Here is a 14,131-nt window from a genome sequence, read left to right as displayed (position 1 = left end):
TGGAGTGCATCTGCATTGCATTGGCAACTTCTCGCCTCACATCTTTGTACAGTTAGTGTTCACACACCAATTTTGCAAGTGCGAAGCCAACACTGATTTTCATCTTATCTGGGGCCTCTGTTAGGGAGCTCCACCAACTATATGCTAGTGGCAAATCAGGGCTTAAGTTGTGGTAGTGTTAACTAGGCATAACGCAACATGTTTCAAGATCTTCCTCAAAGCTGAGAATGACATCATTGAAGCTCTGAGGATGTTTTCTGATAATTTTAGAGAAATGGAGGAACAACAGAAACGCAAGTATGCGGCAGAGAATACCAAGCTATCACCTGCAGAGAATGCGCTGAAACAGCTTATTGATGGGAACTACTGCAAGCTTGAGTTTGGAGCCATGCAAGCGTTCAGCAGCAAGTAACTTTGAATCCTGCAAAATGGCTACATGGATGACAAAGTCCAGTTGAGACAACTACCACTGATGTAACACCAGCTCCTTAGGCCATCGTTGAAATGTTGAGATGGCAGTACAAAGCAGGGGCGAAAATCCCATTTCATAGTTGGGGGGGGACAATAAACAGTAAAATTTTAAAGAATAATTCCTACAGAGAGGTAGGAGAGCCTACAGACAGGTACCATTAGCTACGAGCCGCTCCGCCACTGACTGCTCTTGTCCTGTCCTCTCCCTCTTCTTTCTCTTCTGTCCTCTCTGACTGTCACTAAACTCTGAGCTTAATCATTAGCTTTTAGCTTAGCAGCACTCATAATTGAGTAGGTTTTTGAACAATGCAGGAGAAATGTTGCAGACAGTTTACATTATCAGCCTGGGCCTGGGGCTTGTTGTAACAGTAAATGGGATGTGTTGTAACTTGTGTAAGTTAAACTGTGTCTGTGTGAGTGTACATCTCACCCTGCGATGCACGATGTGGGTAGCCCGGTCCAGCCACACGCTGCTACTGCTGCCAAGTAGCTACTAACGGCTGCTAGCCCCACCTGTTGAAAAGAGTGTGGGATATACCACTACTAGGAATGGGGTCAGGGAGGGCATGAGGATACAAAGGATATACAAAGGATATTGTTGAACATAAAGGTGTTTCTGTAGAACAATAGACTTATGATGTAGAACAATAGACTTAATGATGTGAGAACAGTGAGGACACAAGATCTGAAAACCAGTATTAAGATGACAGTGATACTGAAGAATGACATTTTGAGTTTACAGAGTGTGACGGTTTGACTTGATTTCCTTTCTTTTGAAATCTGTTTCACGGTGCCAGCCAGGTTTCTCTCCTGGCATTTAAGATTAGTCAGTCAGTTTGTCTATTTGTTTGAAAACGTCACACAAGGATGAACACTTAAAATGAACACCCTTACACTGAATGAACGTGAAAACCACAACACAAATAATTTTCAAACCTAATATGAGTGTATATTTCAAACACCGGCAAAAATAAACAATTCTCAAAGTTCACCACACAAAGAACAAGCCAACACAAAATTCCACTTCAGGTTTTTCCTTTTACTCAGTCTCTTTCAAATGTTTAAAGAATCAAAAAAAAAAATAAATAAATAAATCAAATTCAGTTCATCAAAGTTCAGTTCATCAACAAAGGTCAGTTCATCAACGAAGTTAATTTCAGTGCAGTTCAAAAAAATATCAGCAACCTTTAACAAAAAAACTCCTTGACCAACAAATACTCACGATAGTGTGGTGCTGTAAATAACAGAACAACATATATATTTCAGTAACACTCCTAATGAATGGTCCAGCTCCAAAAATAGAAAATTTATTTGTGGCTGCAGAATTTTTTTAATCGTGGCAGGCCACCAAAAATAAATGAATGTGTGGAAAACCCTGCATGGGAACCAGATACAAAGTCATTTCTATGAAAGTTGCTCAGTGGTACATGACACTTGGATGTATAAAGAGACCTGGATACAGTGTTGGAGGAGGGGCCCTATTTTTGCCTGTGAGAGTTGCTTAGTGGTGCATGAAGCCACTACCTATGTTTTTATATTGTTGTTCCAGGGAAACAAAGAAATCTACACTAAAATAAAATAACCCAACTGTTTTTTAAGTAATGAAGCTCCTCATTACACTACCTTTGAATCAGCACAAATTCAGTCATAGAAGTTTATGGAACAGTCTTTAATATAACTTTTTAAATGAAAAACATCCTTAAGAAAACTGCTTCAAAAGGCTTTTTACTGCATATATCATAATTACCTCTCTAATATATATTTTATTTTGCTGTAAGAACATCAACAAATTTCTCCTTCGATTTTTCATCTTGCCAAAAACTACATTACACAAGATTACACTGAACACATCATGAGAACATTATGATTAACCATCACCTAACACTAATTTTTACTGAATAGAGCTTGAATGCATCATAATGTTACTCAGTGCAACCTCCATGAGCTGTTAGTTGCGGCCACCGGCTACTAGAAGCAAACAGCTAATGCTGGCTAACTAGCTGTTCTTTTGATTGTAACACAGATTTGTTGCAGTTCTTGTCGCTGTCTTGTCACACAACAGTGAGATCACTGAGCCCAGTTGCCAAACAGCCACTGTATTCCTCATGTACCTGTTCATCAATTTAATTTTGTGGCTGTTAGTGTGGAGCCCTGCTTTTTAGCCTGCGCAAAACTGATGTGACGCAACAGAAAAACATCAGCAACTGCCATCGGTGAATGTCGTCTTATTTGCTGATAGGCCGATGGCAGTCAACAAGGCAAATATCTGCCGATACCAGTGTTCAGCTGATAAATCGGTGCATCCCTAAAAATTACCTGGATCCTCTGCAGTATTGGGCCCAAAGAGTAAGACTTCTGCCAGTTGAGAGCTACCTCTGATGTAGCACTGCACTAACCTGAAATGGGACAAAATGATTGACTCGTACGGCTCCTCTAGACTTTCAAAATGCTATCAGTCAAAATGAATCAAATCCTGAAGGAGAATGGAGTCATTTTGTGGGGATTGTGATGCTTAAAAAAATGTATCCACTGATGTATAGACGTCTCTTTCCCAATGCAAGTGTATAGGAATGAGTCTTTTTGGGCTCAGTGGCATCATATTTTGTTCTGGGAAGCTGTAGTTACACAGTTTGGACACTATGTCAGAATGGCCCCACTTCTTGGGGCCTGGCATACTCCATTAGCCCAGTTTAAGATCACTTAATTAGCATGTTACGCAATAGTGCTGTACACAATAAAAAAAAACATACACACAGTAACAGGTACATACAAGTAGGGCTGTGTGGTATACCGGTTCATACTGAAAACCGGTATTTATTTTCATTACGATATGAATTTTTCATATACCGCAATACCAGCGAATAGCCCAAACAACGCCGGGAACATGTGCGGTGGGAAAGTGTTTCAGCAGAGACCCATTTCACTGCTGCACACCACATGCGTGCTAGAGCTGGCGAGAGTGAGAGCATAGAGAAAAGTTTAGAGGTGAGAATGGCTGCCGGAGAGAGTCCTGAAAGCGAAGCAACTGTACACGTTGTTGAAGAAGAACTCGTATCAAAAAGAGCAGTGTTTCCCCTATATGCAACTAGCAGCGGTGCATTGCCGTTTACAGTTCTCCTCTGCTCTCTGTATCGCGCACGGTGGAGTTTCGCCCCAATGCGCGCACACACACACACCCACACACACACACTAGAGCGTGGCTCGGGCCGCATTTTCCTGACCGTAGCCGACCAGAGTCCGAGACAATTATAACAGAGCACAGCACTAATGGAGCGGAGCCTGTGTTGTGTTCAGGCATTGTCACGTAAATAACAAATTCCAACACTTGAATAGGTCATAGCATAACACAGCAGCATGTCAAGTGGGCCAAACCCGAGCAAAATACCGTGAAAGTGATATGATTTTTTAAAAAACGTGAAGTGAAAATTTTGTCATACCGTCCAGCCCTACATACAAGGAATATGAACAAAATGTAAATAGAATGGAGTATCGGTGAACCAAGTACAAGATTACATTGGTTACACTGGAGAAGCTGCAACCAGAGAAGAATTAGAATGATTATCACTGTTGCTTGATAAGTGACTTGAATAGTGAATATCAAGGTTGTTGTTGGTAAATGTTATGTCATAGATAATTAGTAAAAAGCATAATACATTTTCATTTTTCTCCTTTCTTTATCACTGCTTATCACTGCTTGGTCACATTACAAGACTCTGCATGTTCTAGTTCCAGTCATTGTATTAAAAATTGATAATGAGGCATTCCTAGGTCATCATTGTTATTATTATTATTATTATTATTGTTATGTTAATAGATTTTTCTTGTGCTGTGCACATTGTTTACAGCCAGACGGTGGACCTCCTGATGCAGGAGTCTGGCTGCAGACTGGAGCACCCCTCTGCCACCAAGTTCCGCAATCATGTCATGGAAGGAGAATGGGACAAGGTAGATTCAAGTTATCTGAAATGCGTATCCAGACTCAGAGAAGTAGAAGAAGTCTAATGTGCCAACATAAGATTGTTTCAGTGTTTGAAAGCTCCATTAGTCAGTGTTTGTCTAGTAATGGGTTGACCAGTTGTGAAACGTAGTCCAGTTTGTGTTCTTTATGCCCCTTCCCTCTCTTTATTCAGGCTGAGAGTGACCTGAATGAGCTGAAGGCACTGATGCATTCTCCAAGTGCTATAGTGGTAAGTGGCAAGCCCAAAAATCCACAGACCACTGATAAACAGCTGTGACTCTATGCAGCAAATAAACCTTTTTTTGCCATGCACAAACACAAGAGCCATGAGCACAAATCTCTGAAAAAGGGAAACAGAAAAACAAAAAAAGAAGAATGCCGGGTTTCAAGCCAGCATGGAAGTTGAAAGCTGGGTAAGATCGAGACCCTTTACAATGTAGGACACTTGTGTTAAAGATAAACAACAGGTTTTATGACAATCAGACAGATTCTCATTCATTTATGTCCAAATCTCTACCGGGCCACGCTCTTCTTTGGAAACTCTGTCGCTTCCTGTTGGTCAACAGCAGAAACATTTTGGGGACATGCTTAAATGTCTTATATAATCAAGTCCACTGAGTTTGGTGATGTTTGAACAAACACTCATTGATTTATTGCCACATTTTGAGAAAGACCATTGTACTTGTTTGGAACTTGTGGCGCCCCCCATTGCCTAATTCCAAAAAGATTTAATTTCATCATTATCATAATTGTTTAACATACCCTGACTGATAAATTTCTGATTTCTAGTCTGATCTATTTGCATTTGTGGTGCCACCTAGTGGTCAAATCTAATGAAACTTTCAGGATATGTTCCCGGTACCTCTCAAGACATTGCTTGCAAGATTTGTGATGACTGACCAAAAGGTTGTGAAGTTATGTGCTGAGCCATGCCCTCTTGAAGTTCATTGGTCAATATCTTCAAAAAGCAATGAGATATCAATAACAGTTAAAGTGTTTGTGATAAAACTCTGAAAAAAAATCTCACATCATTCTGCCAATTTCAGACATTCAAATAATTTCAATTCAAATATTTTGGTGACAGCTGTTTAAAAATTAGATGAAATAGAAAATGTTGTGCATACAATATGGCGGACAGTCTAGGACAGAGTAGGTTTTGCGATCAAAAAAAGATTTGAGAGCAAAAGTATCAATATTGCAATCAAAAATTTTTTTATTGCAAGTAAAAAGTGATTGATTAAAAAATGCAAATCCAGAAGTTTTGTTTGCAAATCCTAAAGTTTTGTTTGTGAGTCAATTTATTCCGTTTGCAAGTCAAAAAGTTTTGCAAGTAAAAAGTTGAACCTGGTAGGCGGGGCCTAAACTGAAAGCTGTAAGACACGTCTCAATCGGAAGGACAGCTTGCAAAGCATTTTTTTCTTCTTCTCTCGGTTGGCAGATTGCAAACAATTTAAAGGTGCATACCGCCACCTACTGTACAAGAGTGTGCAACATCATCATCGTCATTTAGCATTACATTACACATTCGTTTCTTAAATTCTGCTCATCAGCCTAGTACGCTTGCAAAGCAACATGGGAGTTCTGTAGTTCACAGGGAATTCAGTGCGGGAGCTGTGGCGAAAATCAATTCTGAAACCGAAGTTTTTCGGGCTCCTGTTTCCAAAAAAAATTCGAGTGGTGTGATAGAAAAATATGATATACACATGCCAAATCAGTAGGCGGTAATGTAACTTCTAACGGAAAGGCCATTTTAACCAATCAGAAGTCAGAGTCAATACCGAAATAGGGAAGTGCGGAAAATAAAAACAACCCGATCCAAAAAAGTAGCGCAACCTAATTCAGAGGTAGTGTAGTTTGTCTTTCAGCAGAGGCGCCTGAAAGACAAACTACACTACCACGAAAGCAGCGACAGGCCTGCCAATGGAGGTCCGACCTGGCTGGATCCAGAACCTCCGTTGGCAGGCCTGTTGCTGCTTTTGTGGTAGTGTAGTTGGGGTAGCTAGCAACAGGAGCAGCCTCCTTCGTTGGTCGTTAGGTAGAGCAGCTGGATATGCCATCCAAAAACAGCAGATAGCACGCTCACAAATAAAGTTAGTGTGACATATAGGGTATTTATGTGTATCTGCCCACTCAATTGTGACATTATTTTATGCATAGGATATCCAAAGACAGCAGATAGCACGCTCACAAATAAAGTTAGTGTGACATATAGGGTATTTATGTGTATCTGCCCACTCAATTGTGACATTATTTTATGCATAGGATATTGATTTTATATCTTTACAGATACTATACAGATACACCCCATTCAATTTAAAGCATAACTGATTTGAGTAAAGGCACGAGAGCAAATCTGGGTATATAAACGGTTGGTTTGCACTGCGTTCTTCAGATGGCAGTTACACCTAGAGTAAAGCTACTGAAGACCAGCAAAATCACTGTTTGTTTTCATTTATTCTTTCAGGTTGGTAAATGTCACCTAAGCACCTTCAGATTTTAGGAGTGTACCCTTAATAGATAATTTGTTTATATGGTTTGTATTGTGCTTCGTCATATTGTGTAACTGTAACGTAAGGTAACTGCATACAAGTGGATGCAACCATCACTAATACTAGTGTAGTTCCTCAGGGATTTAAGCTGTTATTACTTTAATTTTGACAATCTAACCTGTGACAACACATTAGCTAAGGTTTTAAAGACTGTAACTGTAGGTAGCTGTTGTTGATTTTGTTTAAATATGTTGAATTATAATTTTATGGGTTATTGTTTGTCAGATGATTGAGCTAAGCTAACTGACGCTAACGTCAGCTTTCACTTGTTGCCATAGCAATGGTAAACATTCACATATGGGCTAAGTGCATAGTGCAGAATCAAGCTTCATTGTAAATATAGTTAAGATACATTGTATTTAACACAGGATGTGGGATTTTAGTAGTTAGTAAACTTTTAGAAAAGAGCTATTTACCATCACTCTGACGTCAAACAATGGAGACAGGTAATAAAATACTGCGGTTATCCTATCTACACGCAACTGCTGACACCGGAGTCTTCCAAAAACTTCACCGTGGATTCCGGTTTCAAAGAAACGCGGTTTCGGGGGCCCAAAAGTGCAGTTGTGTGTGGCCAAACAGCCAAATTGCATAGAAGAATACACGGTTTCAGAAGTACACGGGTCGATGCCCCGGGGTGTAGCAGTAATGCCGATTGTTGAGCGTTTCCAGTGGGAGAGAGGGAATCGTGGGTGCAGCCTGCTCAGTATGTAGCCACGTCAAACCCACCAATAGAAACTCTTCTCTCATCCATCAGCATAGGCCCCGCCCATTAAGTGCAGTTGAATTTGCAAGCAAAAGTTGTTAAACTTGCAAGTAAAGAGGACTGACCTGCAAGCAAAACTTTTTAACTCGCAAGCAAAGAGGACTGATTTATAAGCAAAATGATCACGTTTTTACTTACAAACTTGATTTTTGATTGCAGTTCAAGAAATATGCTCTCAAAACAGTTTTATATGATTGTAACAAAAAGACAAAAATACCTCCATAACAGTCAACATTTTGTGCAGATGTATGAATTGTCAAGAACAATGTGCAGTACTATTAAGTGTTCAAAATAGTAAATAAGTAAATATTTTGAGTTTGAGCAACCGCCTATGAGCTAAGCATACAAATGCAACTAATCAGACTGATGTCAGCGGGAAACTGCATCGCCAAAGATAACAAAGAACTATTGAGGTACATCTGCAAAGCAGCACAGACACACCACCATACAAGAGGATGTTCTCAGGTTGGCATGTTGTAACTGGTCATATGTCTTACTGCCGGCAATACAATAGTTTCACTTATACAGGACCTGTATTAATCAGAGAAAGCAACTAAACTGGAACTCCCGAAAAATGAAAATGCTGTTGCATTAATTGAGCATCATTGGATGTCAGTTAATAAACAAAATTATATCAGAGTATTTATCTGAAACACTGTATTTCTTTCCAAAAAAAAAGCACTGTATATGACAGAATCAGCCCTTTGAAGTTGTCTCCTACCTCTAAAGTCATGGTTTCAAGACCACACTGTTGTAGCAGTTCCAGGGGCCCCTCCAGAAATTTTTCATAGGGGTGGCCAGATGGGGCCACTTAAAATCTTGGGGTGGCACACCAAAACTAAAAGCCATAATTTCAGGATTTTATTATACTGTTGTAGTATAGGCTGGTAGAAAACTATCAGAAAGACTTAAAGTCAGTGTAAAGCAAATTCTGCTATTTTCTTCTAAACACATTAAAGTTATAGTTGGTAATGCTGTTCAGAAACACTTTTTGTTATATAGGGTGAAATGGTCCTTCCAACCTGAGAGTAGTCAATACATAATGTGTTCAGGAAAAGGAATGAAAAAAATCAGACCTCTGTGGCAGCTGCAGGCCTGTAAAAACTCTGACCAATCCCTGCCATTCGGTGCGAATGGAAAGAACCAATCAGATGCCTTCATGTCTCGTCCTGCCCGAGCCCCCCTCCGTCCCTCCCTCCCTACATGCACTCATCACGTGTCACCGTTGCCGGAAAGATTCAGCACACTCCTCAGCAGAAATACCAAGTTAGCAGGAGTTTGCTGAACAATGGCAGAGAAAATGCAGGCAAAAATGCAGCCGTTATTTGTAACGGCTCGCCCCGCTAAACAGGCTGAGAAAGGAAAGTCAGAGGCAGAAAAGGCTGCAAGGAAAAAGGCTTTGGATAAAGCGAGAGGACAAACCAGACATTAACATCCGTGCAGCTTTTGAACGGTGGAGACAACTGAGGGAGCTGAAGGGCCTGAAAAGTGATGCAGAGGTTGCTGTCTTTCTGTTGGACAGGTAATTATTTGTTTGCTTTGGGGGGATTTGTTATTTTACTCAGCTCTCCTCTGCCCTGCCGACTGCAGGATGCGCGTTCAAGCTTGTGTGGGGCCGTGGCTTTGGGCAGAGCACTGACGGGAGGGGGAAGAGGGGGCGGAGCTTAGAGGAGGTGCCGCTTTCAAATCTAGCTAGCTCTCCAACATTACCAACTATAGCTTTAAATAGGTCATAAAAGTATTCCTCAAAATGTGTAAAAAAACATTTACAATTGAATTGTGGAGCTAGGCTTCACAAACAAAGCTATCCCTGCTACAAACACGCCCCCTGAGGCTGTAGCAGTAAATACAGGGAATCGCCTTGTTGTTCACAAATGCTTCTGGATAGAAAACCAGCAGAGTTTAGCTATATATATATATATATATATATATATATATATATATATTTATTTATTTATTTTTATTTATTTATCCTTTATTTAACCAGGTAAAACTCATTGAGATTTAAAAACCTCTTTTACAAGAGCGACCTTTTATTTATATATATACATATATATATATATATATATATATATATACAGTACAGGCCAAAAGTTTGGACACACCTTCTCATTCAATGCGTTTTCTTTATTTTCATGACTATTTACATTGTAGATTCTCACTGAAGGCATCAAAACTATGAATGAACACATGTGCTTTATCAATGGGGTTGGGAACATCAGTTGTGTTGTGCAGAAGTCAGGTTAATACACAGCCGACAGCCCTATTGGACAACTTTTAAAATTCATATTATGGCAAGAACCAATCAGTTAATTAAAGAAAAACGAGTGGCCATCATTACTTTAAGAAATACTTTAATAAATAGTCATGAAAATAAAGAAAACGCATTGAATGAGAAGGTGTGTCCAAACTTTTGGCCTGTACTGTGTGTGTGTATATATATATATATCTCACATTTTTCAGGTCACTATATCACCATTTAGACTAATCTGATGTTTGTAAAGTCTATAAATACAATGATTGAACAAACATTACTATTTGTGTGTGCACATTTTGTAATTAATAACATGGTTATCATAGATTAGCTGGGCTAACCGTTAGTTGTTAGCTGTTAGCCGTTAGCCGTTAGCGGTGCCTGTAATAACTCAGTAACTCAATAAATGGTCCGTGAAAAAATTTTTTTTTCCAGTGGATGGCTTAGTTACAATATGATTGAGCTAGCAAAGCAGTTTTGTGTTGCTATGTGTGGTATTTATTCAGTTTTGGGAAATCACAATGTCTAGAAAGCATCAGTGGCTGCAGCTGACAGGGACAGCTAACAGCAGCAGCAAAGCTAACATCAGGACATCATCCAGTTAGCTTAATCATGTTGTAACTAAGACATCTGCTGGAAAAAATATTTTCAGTCAGTGGAGCCGAACCGACACTCTCCCTCCCTGGATTACATCCTCCCGTTACGCCAGCTGCAGGTGCGGGGTTACGTCCTTGTACAGTACACAGAGGCGGCTTCCCTCCCACGAGTGGACGTGGACTGAATGGCTGCAGACATACCCCTATGGACCCGCCCCCAGCGTTTCCCAGCAGAGAGAAGTGCTTGTTTTTCCATGATTTTGAGAGCTAATTTTATATACTTAGCAATTGTTTTAATCTTTCAAATTTGGCTCAGTCATTAATGACACTTATTTCTGTGATGTGACAAACTTATAACAGACATTTTTGCTGCTTTACACAGACTTTAAGGAAATGCCTACTGATATACTTTGGTTTATTGTGTTACATTTAATGTTACTAATGATCTAATGTGCATTGACTAATAAAAGTACAGTTAACATTTTGAGTTCCACAATAATCTAGTTTTATTGTGTTATGTGTTAGGCGATTCATTGTTTTTTAAAATAGGCTAGTTATCCTTATCCTTAAAAAGACACATACAGTACAGGCCAAAAGTTTGGACACACCTTCTCATTCAATGCGTTTTCTTTATTTTCATGACTATTTACATTGTAGATTCTCACTGAAGGCATCAAAACTATGAATGAACACATGTGGAGTTATGTACTTAACAAAAAATTAGGTGAAATAACTGAAAACATGTTTTATATTCTAGTTTCTTCAAAATAGCCACCCTTTGCTCTGATTACTGCTTTGCACACTCTTGGCATTCTCTCCATGAGCTTCAAGAGGTAGTCACCTGAAATGGTTTCCACTTCACAGGTGTGCCTTATCAGGGTTAATTAGTGGAATTTCTTGCTTTATCAATGGGGTTGGGACCATCAGTTGTGTTGTGCAGAAGTCAGGTTAATACACAGCCGACAGCCCTATTGGACAACTGTTAAAATTCATATTATGGCAAGAACCAATCAGCTAACTAAAGAAAAACGAGTGGCCATCATTACTTTAAGAAATGAAGGTCAGTCAGTCCGGAAAATCGCAAAAACTTTAAATGTGTCCCCAAGTGGAGTCGCAAAAACCATCAAGCGCTACAACGAAACTGGCACACATGAGGACCGACCCAGGAAAGGAAGACCAAGAGTCACCTCTGCTTCTGAGGATAAGTTCATCCGAGTCACCAGCCTCAGAAATCGCAAGTTAACAGCAGCTCAGATCAGAGACCAGATGAATGCCACACAGAGTTCTAGCAGCAGACCCATCTCTAGAACAACTGTTAAGAGGAGACTGCATGAATCAGGCCTTCATGGTCAAATAGCTGCTAGGAAACCACTGCTAAGGAGAGGCAACAAGCAGAAGAGATTTGTTTGGGCCAAGAAACACAAGGAATGGACATTAGACCAGTGGAAATCTGTGCTTTGGTCTGATGAGTCCAAATTTGAGATCTTTGGTTCCAACCGCCGTGTCTTTGTGAGAGGCAGAAAAGGTGAACGGATGGATTCCACATGCCTGGTTCCCACTGTGAAGCATGGAGGAGGAGGTGTGATGGTGTGGGGGTGTTTTGCTGGTGACACTGTTGGGGATTTATTCAAAACTGAAGGCACACTGAACCAGCATGGCTACCACAGCATCCTGCAGCGACATGCCATCCCATCCGCTTTGCGTTTAGTTGGACGATCGTTTATTTTTCAACAGGACAATGACCCCAAACACACCTCCAGGCTGTGTAAGGGCTATTTGACCAAGAAGGAGAGTGATGGAGTGCTGCGGCAGATGACCTGGCCTCCACAGTCACCGGACCTGAACCCAGTCGAGATGGTTTGGGGTGAGCTGGACCGCAGAGTGAAGGCAAAGGGGCCAACAAGTGCTAAACACCTCTGGGAACTCCTTCAAGACTGTTGGAAAACCATTTCAGGTGACTACCTCTTGAAGCTCATGGAGAGAATGCCAAGAGTGTGCAAAGCAGTAATCAGAGCAAAGGGTGGCTATTTTGAAGAAACTAGAATATAAAACATGTTTTCAGTTATTTCACCTTTTTTTGTTAAGTACATAACTCCACATGTGTTCATTCATAGTTTTGATGCCTTCAGTGAGAATCTACAATGTAAATAGTCATGAAAATAAAGAAAACGCATTGAATGAGAAGGTGTGTCCAAACTTTTGGCCTGTACTGTATACAGCTTAATTTAAAGGTGTACATTTATTGTAATCAAAACAATTACTGGGAAAAAGCAGGCACTGGCAGATACAAACAGAAGCAAGTACAGAAATACTCATATCTTTGCTTTATGTAACAAGAATTTCCCACCAGGGATCAATAGTCTTTCTGATTCTGATTTCCAGACTATACAGTATGTGTATCTTATGTTTAACAAACACTCATATCATTGCTTAATGTAATACAAAAAAATTATTACAGTTACAAAAAAAAATTCCCACCAGGGATCAATAGTCTCTGATTCTGATTACCAGGCTATACAGTATGTGTAACAAACTCTCATATCTTTGCTTAATGTAATACAGAAATAATTAGATTTACAATTCTTGAAATTCCCAAAGGTCCGACCTAGTATTTGAATCCCATTAGTCCGCCCTCCCAAAAATCCGACCACAGTAAAGTTACATTTCAGGGGGGATCAGGCAACTTTCCCCTTTCAGTAAACACAGAGCAGCAGTACCACTAAACAGCTGCAATGTCTCTATGCACGGACTGTGAGGACAGTTGCGTTTATCTTATCGACAGGAAATCACATCATCTGCTATATGTGATGTATATGCTCTTATTTGGATAACACATCCTGGTATTTAGTTGTTTTAGTTTAGTTTATTTTGCACAGTTTAAAAATACACAAGAATAACAGATAAATAGTACATGGTGCAGGAAGAGGCGAAAAACCCAGTAGGCTTATTTGAAGCCTCCACCTAAATTTTAAAATTTCACAATGTTATGTAGAGCACAAAATTAACATACAAAAAATGATGATGGCAAACTAAATATATAAAGTAAATAAAAATGACAAAAATCAAAATAAATACATATAAATGTGAATGTGTGATGTGTGTGTTTACATGAGTGTTCTGAATGGACTCATGAGCAAACAATAATGGTACGTGTGAGTGACACAAAAACAAACAAATAAAATAAATAAAATAAAATAAGACCCAGATACATGAACAATAATACATTGGGGAAAATAGTTACAATACAGCAGTTAAATCTTTTAAACATCTTTTGTCAACAATAGAATTCACCACATGACAAAAGCAGACAAGAACTACCGTAGTTTGAGCACTGTCCTTGGTGCTGAAGATGTCCCTGAGCCTGTTACAGGCAGCGGTTATAACAAAATCACTTTAAGCGCTGTCCTTGGTGCTGAAGATGCAAAAACAAACAAATGTCTATACTCCAAAACTCACGACCTCTGACATGACAAACCAAGACAGTGTACATAGATAAAAAAACAACATCAGCAGAAAAACAGAAGTCCTGCAAACCAA

General features: G+C 39.7%; 1 protein-coding gene across 8 annotated transcripts in view; it reads left to right on the top strand.

The window, feature by feature from the left end:
• wdr26a (WD repeat domain 26a) overlaps positions 1 to 14,131 on the top strand; it is a 154,707-nt gene that overhangs the window by 35,187 nt on the left and 105,389 nt on the right. For all 8 annotated transcript variants that reach the window (XR_007449789.1, XR_007449790.1, XR_007449788.1 and 5 more), the window contains exons 2-3: positions 4,317 to 4,416; positions 4,602 to 4,658. Coding sequence is in view for 4 of the 8 variants with exons in the window: in XM_049583154.1 (XP_049439111.1) it covers positions 4,317 to 4,416; positions 4,602 to 4,658 (157 nt within the window). In the remaining 4 variants the exon portion in view is untranslated. The remainder of the gene's footprint in view (positions 1 to 4,316; positions 4,417 to 4,601; positions 4,659 to 14,131) is intronic.

The sequence above is a fragment of the Epinephelus fuscoguttatus genome, linkage group LG8 (genome assembly GCF_011397635.1).
Source record: "Epinephelus fuscoguttatus linkage group LG8, E.fuscoguttatus.final_Chr_v1".
NCBI lineage: Eukaryota > Metazoa > Chordata > Actinopteri > Perciformes > Serranidae > Epinephelus > Epinephelus fuscoguttatus.
The sequence above is the reverse complement of the archived record's forward strand: the minus strand, read 5'-3'. Positions and strand labels throughout refer to the sequence as shown.